At 33.8% G+C, this 22,330-nt stretch overlaps 3 protein-coding genes across 4 annotated transcripts; 1 reads left to right on the forward strand and 2 right to left on the reverse strand.

Annotated features, from left to right (window-relative positions):
* The first annotated feature begins 1,274 nt into the window (after window positions 1–1,274).
* On the forward strand, window positions 1,275–4,893 carry LOC103871849. Its single transcript, XM_009150162.3, has 9 exons — window positions 1,275–2,948; window positions 3,089–3,408; window positions 3,490–3,523; window positions 3,616–3,840; window positions 3,933–4,016; window positions 4,098–4,163; window positions 4,263–4,354; window positions 4,428–4,475; window positions 4,568–4,893. Exons 2-9 carry the CDS (start codon window positions 3,107–3,109, stop codon window positions 4,662–4,664), a joined length of 948 nt encoding a protein of 315 aa, XP_009148410.1. The 5' UTR covers window positions 1,275–2,948; window positions 3,089–3,106; the 3' UTR covers window positions 4,665–4,893.
* On the reverse strand, window positions 4,689–14,967 carry LOC103871850 (ABC transporter B family member 10). Of its 2 annotated transcripts, XM_009150163.3 has the most exons (13): window positions 12,308–14,967; window positions 10,948–11,002; window positions 10,685–10,860; window positions 10,258–10,458; window positions 9,920–10,179; window positions 9,292–9,820; window positions 8,852–9,219; window positions 8,389–8,777; window positions 7,040–7,281; window positions 6,694–6,941; window positions 6,199–6,611; window positions 5,759–6,099; window positions 4,689–5,685 (listed from the first exon to the last, which is right to left on the reverse strand). In XM_009150163.3, the coding sequence occupies exons 1-13, from the start codon at window positions 12,557–12,559 to the stop codon at window positions 5,482–5,484; spliced, it is 3,678 nt and encodes a 1,225-aa protein (XP_009148411.1). In that variant the 5' UTR covers window positions 12,560–14,967; the 3' UTR covers window positions 4,689–5,481. The 2 variants fall into 2 exon arrangements, with proteins under 2 accessions (XP_009148411.1, XP_033128851.1); XM_033272960.1 differs by having other exon boundaries at window positions 8,852–9,820.
* A 4,216-nt stretch (window positions 14,968–19,183) lies between these two features.
* On the reverse strand, window positions 19,184–22,135 carry LOC103871851 (cyclin-dependent protein kinase inhibitor SMR8). The gene has a single exon (XM_009150164.3). It carries the CDS (start codon window positions 19,788–19,790, stop codon window positions 19,458–19,460), a length of 333 nt encoding a protein of 110 aa, XP_009148412.1. The 5' UTR covers window positions 19,791–22,135; the 3' UTR covers window positions 19,184–19,457.
* Between the last annotated feature and the right edge of the window lie 195 nt (window positions 22,136–22,330).

The raw sequence follows: 22,330 nt of genomic DNA on the forward strand, positions 1-22,330 counted from the left end.
CACTGGTATCATACCAGAGTAAAAAGAAAAAGATCTATGAAGCATAAGTACAGTATAGCATATTGAATCCTTTATATACTAAAGCACAAGTCACTCCACCAATTAAAATGTGCCACATGGAATTTATTTACAAAAAATACAAATAATGCCCTTTAAAAAAATCCTGGTCCCAGAATACTTTGTTAAATCCCTATTTTTTCTCGCATAATCACCAACACAATCACCAACACGTTCAAGATAAAATCACGATCAGAAACTGTTTTAATCTTATTTATTTTACTCTTCTGTTTTCTTAACATAGATTTTACTTTCTTCTCATAGCTTCAGTTTCCTTCTGTCGAGTTCTTACTCTGCGCAGAAACAAATTCCATACAAATTTACAGTTACTCTTATTTTAATTTTTAAATGATTATTTTCAATATAGATTCAGTTTCCTCTGACTCTCAATTAATAATTTCTTAAATGTTCATTTCAGGGAAAATGACACTTGGTTATGCTTCTGTTTCGAAACTTACTTTCAATAAAAGGATGAGAAATCAAGGTTTGCACAAAGCCACAAACTAAGGTAACGATAAGCACTTCAATTCTATTATCTACAAAATAGATATTTAGAAATCTGTTCTTTGTCAAATCTTTATGAAACTACTTGCCTTACTTCTGCATTAATAAAAAAAGCAGAAACGGAGAAAAAAGAAAGAAAAAAGAAAAATGAACAAAACAAAACCATCTAGCCTTTTCTGCAACAAACATAGAACACGAGCATAACCATGCATAAATGAAAACAAGTGGTATTTTGTCTCTGATTCTCTCTCCTATGTTACTAGAATCTCTATTTTGTTTTTTGTAGCTTTGAAGAAATCATATCCCATGAGCCATTGCTAACAAATAATTGACGTGATAGCTACTTTACCGAGGGGAAAGAGTATCAACAGCTATGATGATTCAAATTGGATATTTACAAATTTGTTTGTCATGGTTTGACTATTTACATATCTATGTTTTTTATAGAAGAGTATATTAGACTATCTTACAAATTTTTGTAGGTCTATTAACTATTTTACATACATGTTTAGTTTCATAGTTTTTTTTTTTTTTTTTTTTTTTTTTTTTTTTTTTTTTTAACGCCTTACTTTTATTAATATCAACTGAAGTTTAACAAAGTATCAGAATCGAAACATACAACAAATACATTTTTAAACTGAACATGATAACAGAAAAGTAATAACACGATGCTTCCTAACTCACTTTGCAGGATAGACTGATTCACTAACTTTTCTATCGTTGTTCTCGGCCTTATATGATCTTGTGTTCGGCTATCATCCATTGTGATCCAACGCCTTTCATCACTTAATAGATCAGGAGGCACGATCCATCTGTTACATCGTTGCCCATTCCATATACTCCCGCTGCAGGAGATAACATGCTTTGTTGTATTCCATATCCATACCATACATAATTCCTCAAATTGACATTGATAATAATCAAACACCATCGTCTTCCATTCCATGCCTTCACATAAACGATCCATTTCCCTTTTTATTGTCAAATAATGCTGAATCTTATCGCTCCGAAGTAGTGGAGCCACAATCATCCAAGATAGATTGTCTAAAGCACACGAAGTACGTAATCTATTCCATGTCCATGGCGGTTTGAGATTCCTTCTATTCCATGTCCATGGCGGTTTGAGATTCCTTTTTTTGTTACATGGGGCTCTCAATTCTTTCAAAGAATTTTCTGGAGAGAATAAACCGCCATGACTTACCAGCCATGGGAACACACCGACAAAACAGAACCTCCAAATTTTGTTTGCCAGAAGATCACACTCAACAATTAAGGAGATAAAAAACTCACCAATTAGGGAGAAGATGGATTTGTCACAAATCTGACCCAAACGCCGTGACTGCCCAATGAGCCAATTGATAAACAGAAACTTGTATGCCCACTGCGAAACCATCACGCGACGTTGGCCGGAATAGAGGAGACAGTGTGACAATGATTTCAACGAAATCATACTTTATTGACACACTAAAACACAAACTAGAAAACAGTAAGAAAAACAAGAGTACGTACCGACGCCGGAGCCGGCGCCGGCCGGAGGTTATAGTGAAGAAGGTGTTGACTTTTATTTATCGCTTCAGAAGTCGCACGGTTTGAGAGAGAAAAAACGGTTTTATTAGTTTTTATTATATTAATTTTAAGTAAAAAGGAACACTTAATTAAAAAAACAAATACAAATAAACCTGAATGGATCAAATATGATATTACTAGGTGGTATCCAACTCCAGGAAAAATGTGTCTAAATAAGTTCCATTTTGATAAAAACATAAAATAAATCTGTTGCAACTTTTTTTTTAAAGATAGTTTAAATACAAGAAAAGTTTTCCCGTGCTTAGCACGGGGTGATAATACTAGTTTATAATAAATTCATTGAAAACTACGAATCCAATGTTAGAAATTTGGCAAAAAAAAAAGCAGTGAAAGATTCATACGTCAAAATATACTATTGGAAATTTGGAATGATGGATATTTTATTTCAAATATCTATGACTTATATAAGTAGAAAATAAAAAGTAGTTCCTTTTTGTTCAAAAAAAGGGACACTCAAGCCTGGTTTAGTCCGGTTTTAAGTGATATGGTTGTGAGGTTGAACCAACAGAAAAAAAAACGAAGGGACCCATATCTTAAACCGAACATAACCGGGCCTTGTAACAAAACAAATTGCGATTGGTCTGGCCAGTTCCGAGATTCCTTTAAAGAGATATACGTACGGGAAGACAAAAAAAGGTTATCCACCTTCCTCTCTTCCTTACCTATGTCAACCACCAACTAATAATACGACAAAGATCTTTGCTTTTTCTTCTGGTCTCTCATTAGAACTCGAGAGCATGCAATAAAGAGTCTTGTCTGAATCATCCGAAGAGTCTCTTAATCATCATCGGAACAAAAGGGTATTTTGTAATCTTCTGTTCTTAGGATTCTCTTATGTTCTGTTATTATTGTGGAATGTTTTTGATTTAGAGAACTTGAAGTTGATTTAATACAAAAAAGGTCTCACCTTTTTGCTTTTTTTTTTGGTTGGAATCGTTAGGACTCTGTTGACTGTGCCATGGCTACTGATACAACAGCCTCAAGTTACTGGTTGAATTGGAGGGTCCTTTGCTGCGCATTAATCCTCTTAGCTCCACTACTGTTAGCAGCAATTCTCATTTGGAGATACGAAGGCAAAAGAAGAGAAGGACGAGAACACCCCGGGACATTGTTTCAAGAAGAAGCTTGGAGCACATGTTATAAAAGAGTGCATCCTCGTTGGTTGCTTGCCTTTAGAGTATTCTCATTTGCTGCAATGCTGACTCTTCTCGTTTCAAATGTTGTTCGTGATGGAGCTGGCATATTTTACTTCTATACTCAGTGAGTTTTATATCATTTAACTTTGTTTTCAATTTTTTTATGAAGTGAATGAAAAAGATTCAAACTTTGTTGGTGAAACAGGTGGACGTTTACTCTTGTCACAGTCTACTTTGGGGTATGTATATCTCTCTCTTTGAACGTTACATGTAGAGGTTACTGTCTTAGTTTCATACACTGATTGAATCCATGATTCTTTTTTTCTTGTAGTATGCTTCGTTGTTATCTATTTACGGATGCTGCATCCACAATAAAGAAGCTGGTGGCCACACAGAGAGTTACACAAGCATACATGATCCAGAACAAGGCACTTATAGACCACCAATCACCGGTGATGAGGCTGGAACTACACCAAAATCTCCCATTGAACATTCAGAAGCACCCGTCCGAGAAGCAGCAGGGTTTTGGGTTTATGTCTTTCAGATCCAGTTCCAAGTAAGTTCTTGTTGAGACTTGAGAAAGTGAAGACTGTACAATGCCATCTCAAAGCTTCAGAATGACTTAACAAAGTTTTATGTTGGTGGCAGACTTGTGCTGGTGCTGTTGTGCTAACAGATATCGTGTTTTGGGGGATTATCTACCCCTTTACTAATGGTTACAAACTGAGTTTTGTAAGTTCTCTTCTCTAGAGTGATTTGGATTCATTTTTCTATGATCACTTTACCCTTACATTATCTTAATTTGGATTGCAGCTAGATGTTTGTATGCATTCTCTCAACGCTGTGTTTCTCCTCGGTGACACGTGTCTCAATTCATTAGTAAGTCTTCAATAAAGATAGTGTGCTGATACATGAATCTCCTGCCTTTTCTTATTTAGAACTTAACAAAAAAAAAATCATCTTTCTTCACTGTTCCAGCGGTTCCCTCTGTTCCGGATCTCTTACTTTGTACTTTGGAGCTGCATTTACGTGGCTTACCAGTGGATAATCCATGCCTTCAAGAACTTATGGTAACACTTTTTGCACCATTTTATTTTCTTCATAAGAGTTTTAAGTGATATTGTTTATACATGTTTTGTGCAGGTGGCCATATCAATTTCTTAGTCTTTCTTCACCGTACGCACCCTTATGGTACACATTCATAAACTCTTCACATCTTGTGTGTACCCTGGAAAGTTTTCAATAGAAACACTTGTTGTGATCGCTTCCTAATGTTTGTGCAGGTACTTGGGAGTGACAGTGATGCATATACCGTGCTTTGCAGTCTTCGCTTTGGTCATAAAGATGAAGAGTTCCTTGCTACGGCGTCACAACTCATGATAGTTTTGGGTTCAGTTTGTCATCCTCTTATCTGTTCATGAGATGATGATAACACACATGAGGAGACCACTGTCAGGGAGTCATGGACCTCATGGTCTAAGTCAAACATGTAATCAGGAGAAAACAAATGATAGATCTCTCTCTCTTCTATTCTTTTTGGTTAAGCAATTGATAGATGTCTTGCTTTGATTTATTTATTTTTGGTAAAAAGATGCCTACTTTATTGTTAGACGACAAATTATGGAAAATGTTTACAGTGAAAACTAATTTCTTATATGTTATAACAAATCAAAATGTTGCTGACAAAAAAAAAAAGAATTAAAACAAATCAAAATGGTTAAAGCTGAAACGTTGGCTACAAGTTAGGTGTCAGTCATACTCTGAAATCGAATGAACAACTGATACAACCACCAGCTTTTCCAGGGAATGAGAGTAGTTGTAACAGAAAATAAGTTGTTAATCAAAATACTTAAAAGATGTTTGTTCCTAATATAGTATACACTTGCATGTAAGTATTGTAAGATATTAGATGTTTGGTACATGAGATTATTATTTGAACGTTTAATAGACTACTCAATAAAATACAAATATGGTTTTGAACAATATAATTTGTTTTATGAGGAAAACCAATCATTTGTAAGTTGCAAACTATAAATTACAAGACTAATGTGAGACGTAGAACATCTTTAATTATTTGGAAATACTTAAACTCACGAAGATAAATAAAATATGAAAAAACATGATCAGATCATCATGAAAGAAAGTATGATCGAAAGATAAATTTTAGAAGATTCTTGACAGGTCAATTATAAATCATTCAGGATAGTTGATGCTGCTGGAGATTGATAAGTCTAGAGTAAGGACCATTCTCATTCTCAATGAGGCTATTGTGGCTGCCTTGCTCTATGATCTTACCTTCTTGTATCACACTTATCATATCTGAGTTCTTGATCGTCGATAGCCTGTGAGCCACTACCACCGTGGTCCTGTTCCTCATTAGCCTATCCAATGCTTGTTGTACCTAGTATAAACCAGTTAAGTCTTTGTGAGAAATCTTGATCCAAACCCTAAAATACTAAGGAAAAAAAGCTTACCACACGCTCTGATTCAACGTCCAAGGCGCTTGTGGCTTCGTCGAGTAGCAGAATAGCTGGATTCTTGAGGACGGCTCTAGCGATGGCTATCCTTTGTCTCTGGCCGCCTGACATTTGAATGCCACGTTCCCCAACTTGAGTTGAGTAGCCTCCCGGGAGAGAGCAGATGAAGTCGTGAGCGTTTGCAAGCTTAGCTGCTTCCATGACTTCAGACTCCAGTGCTCCTTCTTTTCCATACAAGATGTTCTCGTAGATAGTTGTCGCAAAAAGAGCCGGTTCTTGTTGAACCAGACCGACGTGTCTTCGGAGCGATTTCAGTTTCAGTTTCCTGATGTCTTGTCCTGTAATAATTTTGATTTTAAACAATTTCTTGTGGTACAAGATACCTATGATCAGAGTTTCTTGTAACTCAAGTAATTAGGTTAAGAGCTTGCACTCACCGTCAATCATGATTATTCCGGCTGTAGGATCATAGAACCGAAGAATGAGCGAAAGGACCGAACTCTTCCCAGACCCACTTTGTCCCACGAGCGCCATGCTTTTCCCATAAGGAACTGTCAGGTCGAAATCGCCGAAGATAGTCACATCAGGCCGTGAAGGGTAGCTGAAATGGACACCTTTGAGCTCAATAGTACCTTCCACATTACTCAGCTCCTCGCCTTTATCTCCAACGACCTGACTTCTTCGGTCCAATAGCTCGAAAACCGAAGCAACCATCTTGTTTCCCTTAAGTATATCAGGGGCTAGAGCCAACACTTCACCCATCACTAACGCAGTAACTATCAAAACCATGAATGTTTTCATCACAGACTCGAAACTTGATAATCCTTGCCCCATCAAAACCGATCCGTACCTGTTACAACACCCAACATATCAATATCTTTACACTCTTCTCTACTTAATTTCTCTGTGTAAAATTGCTTAATATAAAATACCAGAGGGCGAGGCCGTAGGAGGAGAAGATGAAGAACTGAGAGACGCCGTACAAAATGCCAGCCATCTGTCCACGCCTAAAAGAACGTTCGGAAGGTTCTCGAAGCTCGTTGGAATAAAGTTCTAGAACCTTAACCTCGGCACAAAAGGCAGCTACGGTTCGAATGTTGCTAATAGCCTCTCCGGCCAACATGTTAGCCTTTAAATACGCTTTATTCAAGTTTACTCCATAGCCTTGCATGAAAATTTTCTAACAAATACAACAACAACAACAACAACAAAAAATATAAAAAACGTGAATGCTTAAATATGAAATAAAAAGAAAACGCAATAAACTGAGTATTTTACCTCACTAATATGTCCGCTGATGATCAATGGATATCTTGCCAAGACAACAAGAGTGAGACGCCAGTTGAGTATAAAAGAAATGATGAAAGATGTCACAACTAGTCCAAAATTCTCCAACAGAATCGTCGACCTATCGACCACGATCGTTCTAAGCAAAGTGCTGTCGCTTTCAAGCTGCGACGCTAACATTGAGCTAGTGTTATCCACTTTATCAAACCATCCAATTTCATTCCTCAGGATCGCTAAATGTACAAAAAGACAACAACCAAACATTAGATCCACATATCAACTTGTTAAGAACAAACTCAAAACAAACAACAAAAAAAGTATTTAGAGATAAATATGATTGAGTCAAATAATTTGTCTTAAGGTTTGTACATTGATAATGTAAATAAATAATTTATAACCTTTTATATTTATATTTATACAGCTTCAAAAATATGATATTATTGTTTTCCTATATGAAACTTGTTTATTCATTTAAGTTGTTTTTCTAAGATTAGTTTGCATTCTAGATTTTAAAATTTATTTCATTTTAAGAGTTGTTTTATGTTTTTATTGCATTTAAAGTAAAAATTCTATAAAATTAATAATGCTTGGTCTATGGTATCTTATTAATTTACAGAATTATTAATTTATGAAAGTTTACTTTTGTAGATTTTTTTTGTCATCTTACTTTTGTAGATTATCTATTTCAAAATATTTTTTTTTTATAAAATAAGAAAAATATTTGATTTTACTGTATATACATTACTTAAAATTTTGAAATGCGACTTTTATATGACTTTTATTATATGATTTGGTATACATAAAATATGTTTCACAGAATTTAAATGTGGTTTTAGATATAATTATACTAAATATCAAAATATTATGAAATATAAAGAAAATATTAAAAAAATATAAAGATCATTTTATCGTGAATATAAAACAAATAATGCAATGGTTTGCTAGTACTTATATATATATATATATATATATATATATATATATACATATAAGTTATTAACTTTTATTTTAATGGGACCATATATTTACATAGGATTTTCTAATAATTATTATATTCTTATCGATTTGTGTCATATTTTGAACCGGTTCAATTTGGGACTATTATTAATTTATCATGTTTATTAATTTATAGAGTTTTTACTATATTTGTTAGTTTTTCCAATTTTACCTCTATTCTCTTAACTCATCAATTAACATAGTCAAATAAACAATCTATTGATTTGGGGGTAAAACATGACATTTAACGGTTTTCTTAATCTGTGAAAAAACCTAGAACGACAATCAATCTGAAACGGAAGAAGTATGATTTAAACAGCTAGCGGTTTTGTGTTTGTGCGTACCTGAAAACATCATTTGGCGGACGCGGAGAGTCAAACGCTCACCCATGATACCAAAGGTGGTATGCTCGATGGCGTGTGAGATGACGGTAATGACCGAGGCACAACAGAAGAGGATAGAGATCCTCTTGACCTCTTTTTGAGTCGTCTCCCAGTCCATGTAATAAGAAACTAACGCCTGCGAGATCCCAAGTGCGAAAAGCGGCATTTGAGAACCGGCCACTAAAGAACCAAACAACCCAAAGAGTCCATACTTCCAGTCAGGACGTATCATAGAGTAGAGACGTCCCAATGTTACTTTGCCTTGTCTAGTTGTGTCTGGTTGGTTTCCTGATTGATCCATGGAACACAAGTCCGTCTTTGTTATTGGTCGTTCCGGCAAGGGTTCTGTACTGTTAAAACGAAACAAAGAGAACCTTCATGATGAAAATTTTCACGAGATTTGGGCATCTTTAAGTTTAAGTACCTGACTGGTAAGCTTGGAGTGTGGTTTACGTTAGGGTTTGCAGCTTCTTGGATACGTAAGAGAGAAGAGTAAGCTCCGTCCGGGTTAGAGATGAGTTCATCGTGGCTTCCGGATTCAATGATGTTTCCTCCGTGAACAACGGCTATGATGTCAGCGTTTCTCACGGTGGAGAGTCTATGAGCCACCACAACCGTTGTTCTCCCGACCATCACTTTGTCCAAAGCTTTTTGCACGGTTTTCTCTGACTCTGCGTCTAGCGCGCTTGTTGCTTCGTCCAGTAAGAGTATTGATGGGTTCTTCAAGATGGCTCTCGAGATCGTGATCGTCTGCTTCTGCCCACCTGATAGCTGAACCCCCCTCTCGCCAACCTGTAAAAACAAATAACAAGCAAAGTTTAGGGTTTGTTTCTTGGCTTCCAAGTTATCTAATTTTCGACAGACCTGTGTTTCAAAACCATCTGGTAGCTTATTGATGAATGAAACTGCTTCCGAGAGCGTCACTGCACGGGTGATTTCCTCATCAGTCGCGTCATCTTTACCATACATAATGTTCTCACGAATGGTAGTTGCAAAAAAAGCAGGCTCTTGATTAACCAGACCAATGTGTCCTCTAAGCCACTTAAGATCAAGGTATCTAACATCGTTCCCGTCAAGAAACACCGCCCCATCGGTAGGCTCGTAGAACCTCTCGATCAGAGATATCACCGTGCTTTTACCTGACCCGCTTCCTCCAACAAGGGCAACGACTTTCCCAGCAGGGATCACTAGGTTTAGCTTGTCAAAGACCACCACGTCGGGACGTGACGGGTAGGTGAAAGTCACGTCCCTGAAACAAATCTCTCCGTCTACTTTCCCGAGTTTACGACCTGTTTTCACCTCCTTGTTCCGTTCAATCATCTGAAAGATAGGATAAGCAGCAGCTCTCGCTCGTACAAATGTGGAGATGTCTGGCGCTGCCTGGCCAAGAGACCTAAATAAAACCAAAACAGAGTCTTTGTGATCAACAAAACAGAAGAAAATAAAGAAAATGTAAAAAAAAAAAACAAAGGATAAAAACTTTTATTATTACAAGCCAGCGATGACAACGTTGAGCATGGTGGTGAAAGACTCGCCGCCATTAGCAATCCCCTTGTGAACAATGATGCTTGCGAACCAAACAAGCAAAGCCCACGACAAAAACAGAACACAGTGCATCGAACCGAGTCCTAGTCCTTTAGCTAAACCGGCTTTTCTCCCGTACGTGTACGTATTCTCCAGAGCTTCCCCGTATGATCTCACCGCCTTTTCTTCTCCCGTGAATGCTTGTACGGTCCTCACATTCCCAATCACCTGAGTTTGAAGAAAAGTATGGTATTAAATAAAATTACTCACACTGATACAGTTTTTCTTGTTGTGCACGTTACCGACCTCTTCCGCAATCTCGCCGGCTTTGACGTATGATTTTCGGACACTGGCGAGGAGTCCGGTGCTGACATAAGCGTAGATGCCACCGGCGACCGCAATGAGTGGGACTATGGAGAGAGTGACGAGACTTATTTGCCATACGCTCGCGAATCCGATTGCAAAACCAGCTATAAACCGGCTCATGCAGTGCAGAAAGTTTCCTACCTGCGACAAAATACCGGTTATCATATATCATAAACCGGATTAAGGTTATCATACTGATACCGATTAGTGTTTCCAGATGTCGTTCGTTTAAAACTAGATGTTGAATCGGAATACAAATAATAACTATAAAAAAACAACATCTGATACAATATTTAGATGTTATATTTTGATGCTACATCTAGATACTTCATCAAATAGAAAAACGAACATGATGGCCTTAGTGTACCTTTTCGGATAGAGCGTCTTGGACGACAAGTATGTCGGAAGTGATGGCGGAGATGACTTCTCCGGTGGAAGATTCGGTGTCGAATAAGCTTATGTCTTGACTTAACATAGACCGAAGATATGCTTTTCTTATTTTTGCAGCTTGTCTTTCTCCCGTATGCATCCAACATGCAACCTCTGTTTGCATTCATTTTTATTATTCTTATTCGTATCAGTATCTTCAAAAATTATGATTGTTTTATATGTTCTTTGTCATGTTGTTACCTAACCATGATGAGAAGAGTATTGCCACACTCAGATATACAAAATCCAGCGAGTACTGCATAGTCAAAGAAATACAAATTAAACGGGGTAAACATAATCATAATCATAATAATATAAACTAGAGATTGGTTTTATTTTTTTAATATTTATTTTTATGGTTAGTGTTATATATTTTACATATATCACCATATAACTAATTGTATATTAGCTATTTGAATATTTTTAGGTACTACACATCAACATCGAACTCAAAACGAATAGAGTAATATGGTTACCTTTTTTTTGCCAACAGTAATATGGTTATTTTTGATTATTTTTAAGTTATTTTTAGTTTGGATACAAAATATATGAACCGTCGTATGGGTACTTTGGGTACATAATACCAAAACCGTAATATGGTTAGTTTTGGTTATTTGGATACTTTTAAGTTTCTATACATCAGAACCGAAGCCACCCAGATATGGAAGGACATGACTTGAAATCCACCCGAAAAATATATAATACGCGAACAAAGCCTAATTTCATAATCCAAAAACCCGATACCCAAAAAATGATTTGTACTCAAAAGAGCGCCCGAATACCCATGCTTAACTCATTTTGTGAACAAAAAAAAATTGTTAACCATTTTGAATTCTTATCATTTATTTAAACATGTCAAATTATTAGGCAAATTATTATGGTTAGCATATAAATATATTAGTAAAGACAATTAATGATATAGTTAAAATGAAAAATTAATGTAAAAAAAGTAATAAAACACTTCAAATAGATTACTTTTGTTTTTTTTGTAATAAATGTTGTCGAAATAATTTTAAAATAAAACAATAAATAAAATAGTTAGACTATGTTAAAAAAAATGAAAATCTGTAAAAACACTAAAATAGGTAAGTATATTATTATATACTTCAATTTTAATTGAATAGATTATTACTTCTTAGCAATCTATTCATGTTAAGTACAAATATATTTATTACTTCTTTTAGCAATCTATTTATATTAAGTACATATATATTTTCAAATAAAATGAATTAGCTTTTGACCAATTTTGATCTTCCATCCGAGATTCATTTGACGTATCTCATATACATTGAACCCAAAGAATCATATTTATTTCTAAAAAGTTGGATTTATTAGATCTTAATCGCTCCTGAATATTGTGAATCGTCATGTTAACTCTAGTGTAGTCAAGATTCGAATCAATTCATTCCAAGTTCTAAACAATACTATTCAATGCAATTAATATCGAACTTCTTAGTCAGATGGACGGTTTTTTTTTTGGTAAAACAGATGGACGGATTTGAACGTAACAAACACAACAGCTTAAGTTATGGATAAGCGATTATGAAAATATATATATGACCTTGGCTACTTTGTGAGAAGCTTCTTGGGGGAAGAGGTAAGCAAGACCGATGATGTTGATAAGTTTGCCGAAGAAAATGAAGAAAACTGGAACGGAGGCACCGTGAATGCACGCACCAATGGATCCAAGAGTCATCAGAACGCAATCGTAGAAATCAGCAAAGGAAAAAAGCTTGAACACTGATACACTTGGCCGCTTCTTCTCCTTCTCTTTCTTCTCGGCCACAGTTGCCGAAACGTCGGACGGCTGCATTTTCACGTGAAGCGGTGCGTCTAGATGGAAAGAAAGTGAAGGAGATTGCGAGATAAATTAATAGAGAGAAAAGTGTGAGTTTGAGAGAGACACTAGAAATGAGAAGCCATACATGTATATATATAAGAGTTGGAGGAAAGTAAATTAGGTTTTAATTAAGTTTGAGTTTTGACGACAAGCAAGAGACTCAACTGTCCTTGGTTCGTAGACTAATAATTTGTGAGAATTTTGTTGGTACTGCGAATCTGACCGTAATTTTTTCATATTTAAAGGTTATTTTTATGTAATTTTATTTTTCATGTTTTGTAGAAAATTACCAGAAAAAGTAAATAATATTCCTCCAATACATACCAATCAAATTCGATTTAGATTTTATCATCAAATAATTAAGTAAATATTTATTCCCATTTTATCAAAAAAAAATTTAAATAGAAAGTTAATGAAAATATCTATTTTGGGATATTTGTAAATAATTTTGGAGATAGTAGTATTTAAATTTGAAAGCCTGGATATTATATGAAACGATAATAATTAAGTGGCATTTCTATAACTGATTAGATTCCAGTATAGTTAAAGCTTCTAGAAAAAAATATATAATAAGAAATATATATATTTGACATGTTATACAGCTCACAAATTTTAAATAAAAAATCTAGTTATTCTATCTAAAAATAGTCATCTTTATTTTTTATATTGACAAAAGTTATAATTTATCAACTATACAAAACTAAATTTGGTGCCAATTTATGAACTTTTGGAATTAATATTTTTTTTTAATTTTATCAGAAAAGAAATAAAAAACTCAAATAAAAGTAATTAAGAAATATAAATTTCAAGTATGTATGTTAAATAAACTTTAGTTCGAAAAGTTAGATTTATATTAAAAATTATGAAAACGGTAATAATTAAGTGGCATTTCTATAACTGATTAGATACCAGTATATTTAAAGTTTATAGAAAATACAGGTTAAGAAATATATAATTGACATTTAATACAGCTCATAAACTTTAAATAAAAAATCTAATTATTCTATCTCAAAGAAAATATCATCTTTCCTTTTTATATCGACTAAAATTATAATTTATCAACTACTAAAAAAAACTAAATTTAGTGGCACTTTATAAACTTTTGGAATGAAATCTTTGTGAAAAAATGTTTTTTTTCAACAACATAAAGAGTTTATTAGAACACAGAGAAAGAGAAGACTGACTCAAACGAATTATTACATTGTTTTCATTTCCTAGTAAATTATATTAAGTGTGTTGAAAATAGTTTAAGAAACAAAATTAATATATACATACACAGCTAAAATTTTCTTTGGACTTTTTTTTTTGTTTTCTAATGAGGACCACTAATCCAATTACACAGATGGCCTTGAAAAATCAGACATGAACCCCATCCGAACCGATCAATTCGACAAAGAGACAAAGAGAGTGAATCTGCAAGATTACATGACATTTAGAGTTATTCTTCTGAATTGTGTTATTGCACGAGCCTCGTATTAGTATTGTCAAAGTATATTTTCTTGCATGCAAATACAGCCGGGGAAACTTCTGTCGTTGTTGTTGTAAAGCTAATGTTTCTGATTGTTAATTGATGATGCAGTTAACATGTTTGCCTAACAACAAGTATATAGCATTTGATATATTCATCTTTCCAATTTAATTTTATATAAGTTAATTAGATAGCAATAGGGGGTGACAGTTTCACCTTGCGGCTACTATCAGATCATCATGCATGTTTCTCGCTCATCATTCCTAATCGTCACCGATTGAATAAGATCGAGGTGATCTTTCGTTATATATTTCAGACATGGATTAACAATTTCCATGGGAAAAAAGTAGTCTAAGAACAGTCACGATTTTCAGATGGAAGTTTATAGATTTTCTTATCACAAACCAGAAACTTAATTATAAAGACCTGTGAGCAAACATTATCCACTTGTTATACCAAAACGGGAAAGAAAAGACACATCACAAGATGGTCTATACTACAATTTTTGGTCTTACTGTTGCAAATTATTAAAGTTGATCTCATATTGTAGAACTTAGAACTTAAGACAATTCATGCTCTATTTTACTTAATCGATATCAAATCAATAGAACTTGATCACACGAGTCTGATGCCGATTTATGACTTGCCGTATTGCAATTACCATAAAACCCAACTTTTGTTTTTGTTTTGGTCTCCTTGCTTCGGACGTCCAAACTAAACAAAATGTTGGGGGGAATGTTTCAAAATGAGATTCTTCTGTCGCCTCCTTGAATGGCTTGTTCTGCATTTTTTCTGGGTGCGCCTCTCAGGCTGAGGAAATGTCTTTCATTCCGTTGAAGATCTTTGTGAATTATTTGTTTTGAGGTTTTATCTTTAAGATTTGTGGGTGAAATCTCTGTCTAAATGGGTTATATATAAAGAGAGATATACGTGTACAGACTAGGAGAATGATTTGATTTGATTTGATTTTATTCTTAGAGATGGAGGTGAATAATTAGTGGATATGATATCATATCTTATTATATGTTTGGTCCAAGTCATCATACAACTAAAAGTTCCCCACTTTCACCCTTTTTACACAAAAATATTCGGCTTGGCCGTTAAAAGCTTCGTGCTGTGCATCATCACATTCACATTCGTGGAAAATAAAGTTGCCAGATTCTCGTGTTTGTTTGAATGACAGTTGTACCCTTTTTGGTAATTTTGAAAATAAAGTTACAAATGTCTGTCATATAATTTGTAAATGCAAGTGTAACACTTCTGAAGCTTAGGGTTATAATTTGTAAATGCAAGTGTAACACTTTTTACGCTTTTTAGTTCTAGAATTTTTGTTAATGGATCTTATACAAAACAGATCATTGCAAAATAGTTTTGGGCTTTGATCTTCCAACTTGTCACTTTCTCCACCCAAAATGATTGTGACACACTTCTATTGCTCAAATGAACAAGTAATATGAATCTTAACAACATGATTTCTTATACAAACCATATGATTGCTCAAACTTAAAAACACGAACTCTATATCTAAAAAGAATATCTCTTCTACTTCTAGTCAACTAAGAGCATTTCCAATGTAAAACACCATTTTTTCCTCCAAAATGGAGTAAAAGTGAAAATGGAGTAAAATTGCTCCAATCCTACTTCATTTCTCATTCTATAATGGAGTGATGAAAAAACAAAAAATAGATTACTCCATTTATGGAGTAAACTTCATTATGGAGTGAGATATGAGATTGGGTTGGAGTATTTTTTACTCTATAATCACTTTTACTCTATTTTAGAGAAAAAAAATGGAGTAGGGATGGAGATGCTCTAAAACCGGAGAGTTTTAGACCGAAATTACGATTCTCCTTCTTAGTCCAAACAAGTTTCGATAAAATAAAACATGTGACGAGTACCACGTGTCTAGAAACACATACCAAGTGTCGCCGCATTTAAAAATCTGCATCGATTAAACTACGGTCAATTTATTTCTTTCTTGGTGTTTTCTTTTTTGTCATCCTCTTAAAAAATTTTTTTTTTGCATTATATTTAAAACTTGGAAACTAAAATACATTCAGATCCCGAAGGATGACACTGAATTTTAATGGAATCGGCTATTCCAAGTACAACGCACCGGGATCCCCAAATGGGATCTCTAACCATGTGGTGTCCAATAATTAGCCACTTTTTAGTGTGAAGACTATCCATAATATATCTTTCCTATAAGAAGCCAAATTAAGGTGACGCAAGCTTCACACAATTTTTTTTTTTTTTTTTTTTTTTTTTAAGCTTCACACAATTGTTTGTTCTTTGAATCGTTGTAGCGAAGGAGACAAGACAATGTAAGAAGTTTACATATAGTCCTTGTTCTTTAACCATTTTTTCTTCTTCCTTATTATTTTACGTCGCTTTGATGAGTTTGCTATGGAGAACCTATAGCAACACATATGTAGTCCAAAAAAAGAAAAACTAGCAACATATGGAGCTAACTAACAATTATTAATTTTCTTTTTGATCAAACCAAACTTGCATTAATCTTAAATATGTTTACACTCCAACAAAAACTAACAGTTATTGATAAAAACGACTATTATGTCATGTATTCAAAAGATCGAGTTTATTTTGAGTGTTTTACATGCAGTTAGATAACACGACTGTGATGTAAAAAAGAGTAGATAACTTGAAAATCTTGACACATTGCTGAGATCCTTGTCCGAGCTCTCAACAGATTTTCGATGAGATTATGATTTCATTCCGAACCCTATATAATCAGCATTAGAAATATGATCTACTAAAGTAAATTTAGTGTCTTTTTAAAAAAAAATAAATGTTAAATTTTATTCATAAAAAAAAGCCTTATTACATTGATAAATCAAAAGTAAATTTAGTGTCTTCAACTGAAACCTCCCATGTGTTTTTTAGTATTATAACCATATGTCATTTCTTTTCACGTAGATAAAGAAAAGCGTACATCGTTATCCACTTACGAGCAAGGCTTTTTCCTCGTAAGAACGTATAGTTTCTCTTAGCCTTTGTAAATTATTCTTTATGTTGCTAAGGTTCGGAGCATATACTATAATAAGATTCCGTCTATCGCATCTTCTAATTCATGTTATGTTATTATTGGTCACATTCAAAATTTTAAACTAAAAGCGTTATGGACAATCACGTTACCTAGAGAGAGAAACAAAAAACAATCCCTCTCTTCCCATTTAAAAAGCGTTATACTAGACAAGGTTGGACAATTTAATTGGTACCTACTCGATAAGTTAATTTACCTTGAGATTATACGTGCTCGGTTTGTTAGTGTCGGATGGCTGTATTGACCTAATACTTGCATAGTAGGTTGAACCTCATCCCTTTTAATCCGGTACTTAACCCCGGACCACCCAGGTAAAAAGATAATGATTATATACTAATCAGATGAAATTTGTGTGTGACAAATTGATTTTTCCTTTGGAGAGTTGTAGGACACTAGTGATTTTGTTTCTGCAAGTTTAAGGCACTTTTCCGCTGTCACATGCATGTGTAATTTGCTACATGTACATGAACATACAACCGTGAAGAGTACATATACTGGATTCAATAGACGAGTTTAGTACAAAATATGTATACATCATATAGTATAATACTTGTTATTAGACAAAAACAAAAGCCAGTATATTTAAAAATATATATTGGAAATGTTATGAAGCGAGAACAGGACAAAAACTTTTTGGCGTATTCTTTTCTCGGATTCCACTTACGTCGGTGGCTGTCACTGACTCACATTCACATCGAATGGTGTTTGATGATATTAAAATATAACCGATGTAAGCATATATTTTGTGCATACTGTAAATTGGAAATCCTTTAGGGCACCCAGTCTGCAGGGGCGAATCCAGAATAATTTTTCAGAAGGTGCAAAATAAAATAAAAGACTAAGGGAAAATCGAACTTGAGATTTAAAGGGGTGCACAACACTATTAAACCATCTTATCTAGCTGGTTACTTTGTATTTTTACATACAAGTAAATATTTATAAATTTGTATGTTTCTGCAAGTTGTTCTTGGCACTGGTTTCGCCCCTGTCGGTCTGAACCGGTACAGGTTTCTTGAAAAAAAATTACTATTACTATTATAATTATTTTATTTATGTTTAAATTTTGTTAACCCAATAAAACATTATTAGAATGACATCTGTTTTTCTTCATCCTTAACCGGTCCTTAAAATTCTTTATTAAAAACTTTAGTTTGTTCCCTTTTATTTTAATTATTTTTCATTTATTTTTAAAATTAAAAACTCTTTTAAAATATTTTGTTGGAGCTGCTTTTACCACCAAAAAATTGTTTAGAGACTAAATTAAGGGATATAACATGATATTTTGTTGTCCCATGCATAGGCCATAGCATGCTATACATGAAAAAATACCAAATTTGTCCAGTTATGAGAATAATGTAAACTATAAATGCGTGCATGTATGAGTACAATATACATACTTGGAACATTCTAAATGGTAAAAAGAGATTTGAAGCTTGGAACTTGATTAGAATAAGATAATATTCGTTTTAAGAAAAAGAAGGAGATATATTTTTGCATTCTCTAACTTTCCACAAAATTTAGAAAGGAAAATATTCGTTTAGTTTTTGTATACATAGAAGAAACATTCTTTTTAGCAAAAACGAAAGAATGATTCTTTTCTTTTTTTCTAATGATTTAAAAGAATAAAAGGCATATAAAATAAAAGGGTAGATAAAAAGCGAAAAACTTTTGATCTGTGGATCATATTGTTAATGTCATCTCAGAGTTTCAAAAATAAAAACTACTCCCTCTGTTTTTTTATGTTACATATTTTAAAATTTTCACACATTTTAATAAAACACATTAAATTTACATATTTTTTGTGTTTATCTTTGTTTCATAATTTTAAACCAATAAAAATTCAGTAAATGCAATTAAGTTTTTTGAAATTTGCAATTAGTTAATAAAACATAGTCTTGGAAATGTAAAAAATGAATCTTTTTAAAACAATTTTTTTTTCTCTAAAATATGTAATATTAAGGAACAGAGGAAGTACAGTATTTCGAGGAAGAATGAGTTATACAAACAACGGACTTCATTAAACATGAGTGGGGAAAAAAGTGAAAGAAAATAATCAGAAAAAAAAAACATTTCAAAATTTGCAAATTAATAAACCAAGCTACAAACGACATGTCGTATATTTATTAATTCTACTAGAAAAGGGGGGATAATTGTACATAAACACGAAAGATATACTTCTATTCAGCAACCTTAATTAGTGTCCTAACATTACTAGAAGTCTAGAACTGAAAAACACATAAGACCATAAGAGTAGGTTCAGAATCTAAAACTTAACCAGAATCGAGAAGAATATTACAACCCTAAAGAAGGTTAGAAAGAGAAGTTGTGAAAAACCAGAGTTAACTAGCAGCTCTCTGAATGAAAACGGTTTCGAGGTCTGGTGGACAGAAGAACTCTCTACCGGTGGCAACGTAGCTGCACTTGGACGACGGCTTCCGCTTCTTTGGTGCGGCTGGGCACGGCGGGACTCTTGGAATTCTGACAGAAACCGCTGTGGGTGTTGTCGGACACTGATCTTGATCCTCTGTTTCGGTGAATATGACGTCGGAGGAGGAGTTAATAGGCTTGAGCGGCGAACGTGGAGGAAGACCGGCGATAACCCATTTTTTACCGTCGGTGGCTTCACGTATCTCGACTTCGAGTTGGTTGTAAGATTTGTCGGAATATCCCATGAGTTCTTGGATGTGGAATCAGAGGAAAGAGAGCAATTGATTAACAAAAGTAATCAAAGGCTTGCTTTGGTTATTGGGAATCTTTAGGTATTTTTGTGAAGTTGAATGAGACTTGTTGCTCTTGTTCTCTCTCTCCTTCTAACGTTGCTGGCGAATGTGAAGTGAAGGGGGACAGGCCGGTTTTATAGTCAACAAGGAATTGAATGCATCAATCAGATCGGTGTCGATTCAGTTCGGTAATTTTCCTCTTCTTCTGACTAAAATATTATGAAAAAGGTTTTTATTTTTTTTGTTTCAAATTTAATTATCGGATACAAAAATGTACTATAGAAAGACAATGACATTGAGTGCGTACTTTTTGAAATAGTTTATATTCGATTCTGAGAACAGAGTGGAAAGTGGAGGGAATAAAGGGTAGAGGAGTGGTAACTGGTAACTATTCATAATTTGAAATTTAAACTTTATAATTAAATATATCACGGAACTACGGAAGTGTGGAATGAAATTTTTTTGCCGGTTATCGGTTGTGTCTAAATTTTTTATAATTTTAATATCATAATAAATAGAAAAAAATTGTCATGTCGGATCACTAATTTTCATTTGCGGTAGATTTTAAAATATGATTTTAGCACTTACACAAAAATCTTAAAATATGTTGAAGTAAAAGATTATAGGGATGCCTTAGAGACAGAATGACAATATGAAAATTTCTTGTTGTATTGTCATTTGAGTTCCGGTTCGTATAAAACAAAAAAAAATTATACGTACATACATCTATGAATGTGGAAGCAAAAAAAAAACTAGGAGCATATGTTTCTATTGGTGTAAATCTATGTCCCCAACTCATATGAACGAAAATAAATATACACTGAAGATATAAGAAAACTGATCTATATATGTTCACCAAATATATTTTTTTAAGTACTTTGTTATGGAGTGATAATCAAGTTATCAGGATCTACAACTTGTGAGTATTGCGCATATATATGATCGATCATCAATTCATCATATATCCTACATCGTTAGTGATGGGTGGGTATTTGTCTCCACCAACTTGTCGACGATAGTACATATATATATATGTGACATATGTTAAGTACGTAGGTTAGTATGTTTACTGTTTTCTTTTTTGTGTGGATACATATATGTGACATGCACGTCGGTGTCTAGATTTGCGTACATATCCGTCTGCCAAATCATCCTTGATATGCCCTCTAACAAAAATAAAAAGTTGTGTTTGTGTCTACAATCTTTATATTTTATATGTAAAACCAACGACTACATTAATCTTAGCAGGTCTGAATCTTAGTAACAATTACAAAGCGTTTAAGTAAAAGTTCAGAAAAGAAACAACGTGTGTTCCGCAGGATAGTTTCAAAACGAATTTGGATTGGAGTAACTGTGATGGAGAGAAGAGTTCATAAGAAAAGGGAGACAGAGAGACCGTGACACCTGACTAAAATGAGAAACACAGAAAATACAAAAATGAGTTTTAAATGAGAATAGGGAATCCGAGGAAACGCGTGTAAGTTCAAACCTAACACATATTTAATGTTTATCATAGTTATAAATAATGATTTCCATGCAGTAGCATTAAATGTATCTTGTAGAATATGGAACTATTAAATGGAAAAGAGTCGTTGAGATTCAGACTTTGTTCAGTGTACATTGCCCACACCCGTTCAGTTGACGGTCATATGTTTTGACTTTCTAATAAATCTCTGGTCAAAAAAAGATTTTCGAGGGCTTCGAAGCTTGGACGCTAAAGTTATTGCACCAAAGAAAATTTGATGGTTGAGATATCAGGATAATTCTACTATTCGTTTTGTCGGTGTTTTTGAGGTATCTCAGCATCAGCGTCGTCTCAAATTAATTTTAGATCCGGTTCAAAAAAATTACAGTATTAATTATACATTTTATCAAGTAATTTTAAAATTTAATAACTTTGTTTAATTTTTTATATTATAAGTTCTAAATTTAGCATTATATCTAAAAATTTAAAGTTTTTTACCATTAATTTATCTATATATTTTAAAAAATTCTTAAACTTTTTATTTTTATATTTCGGGATTCTATTCGATCGCTTCACTTGTGCGCGCTGTTAGACGGTCCTATTCAGCATATAACAAATGTTTTAGCAGCCTCTCGTGTACCGGTGGAACACTAATGAAGAATAGTGTTGGTATAGTTTGACGCTACTTCTATTCAACTAACACATTTTTTATGCATAAAACGATTTCAAGGCGCGTGTACCTTCCCAAGTTTATTCTTGCCTTCTCATCCTTCCTCTTAAACCGGAAACAAACCGAATATCCCGATCGATATTCTAATTAAACCTAGAGAAATCATTTGATATCGGCTTTAATACTGTAAAGAAAAGTTTGGAATTTGGAAGAATCCTAAACATACATACTTGTAATGTGAACTTTCGGATAAATTAAACTCGAACCGATGGTTAGGTAGATCAATCTGACCAAACCGGAACAAATCCAACATCTTTCACAACGTGTCTCATTTGACAGGTAGGGGCATATGTGTCA

The sequence above is a fragment of the Brassica rapa genome, chromosome A06, assembly GCF_000309985.2.
Source record: "Brassica rapa cultivar Chiifu-401-42 chromosome A06, CAAS_Brap_v3.01, whole genome shotgun sequence".
Classification (NCBI taxonomy): Eukaryota; Viridiplantae; Streptophyta; class Magnoliopsida; order Brassicales; family Brassicaceae; genus Brassica; species Brassica rapa.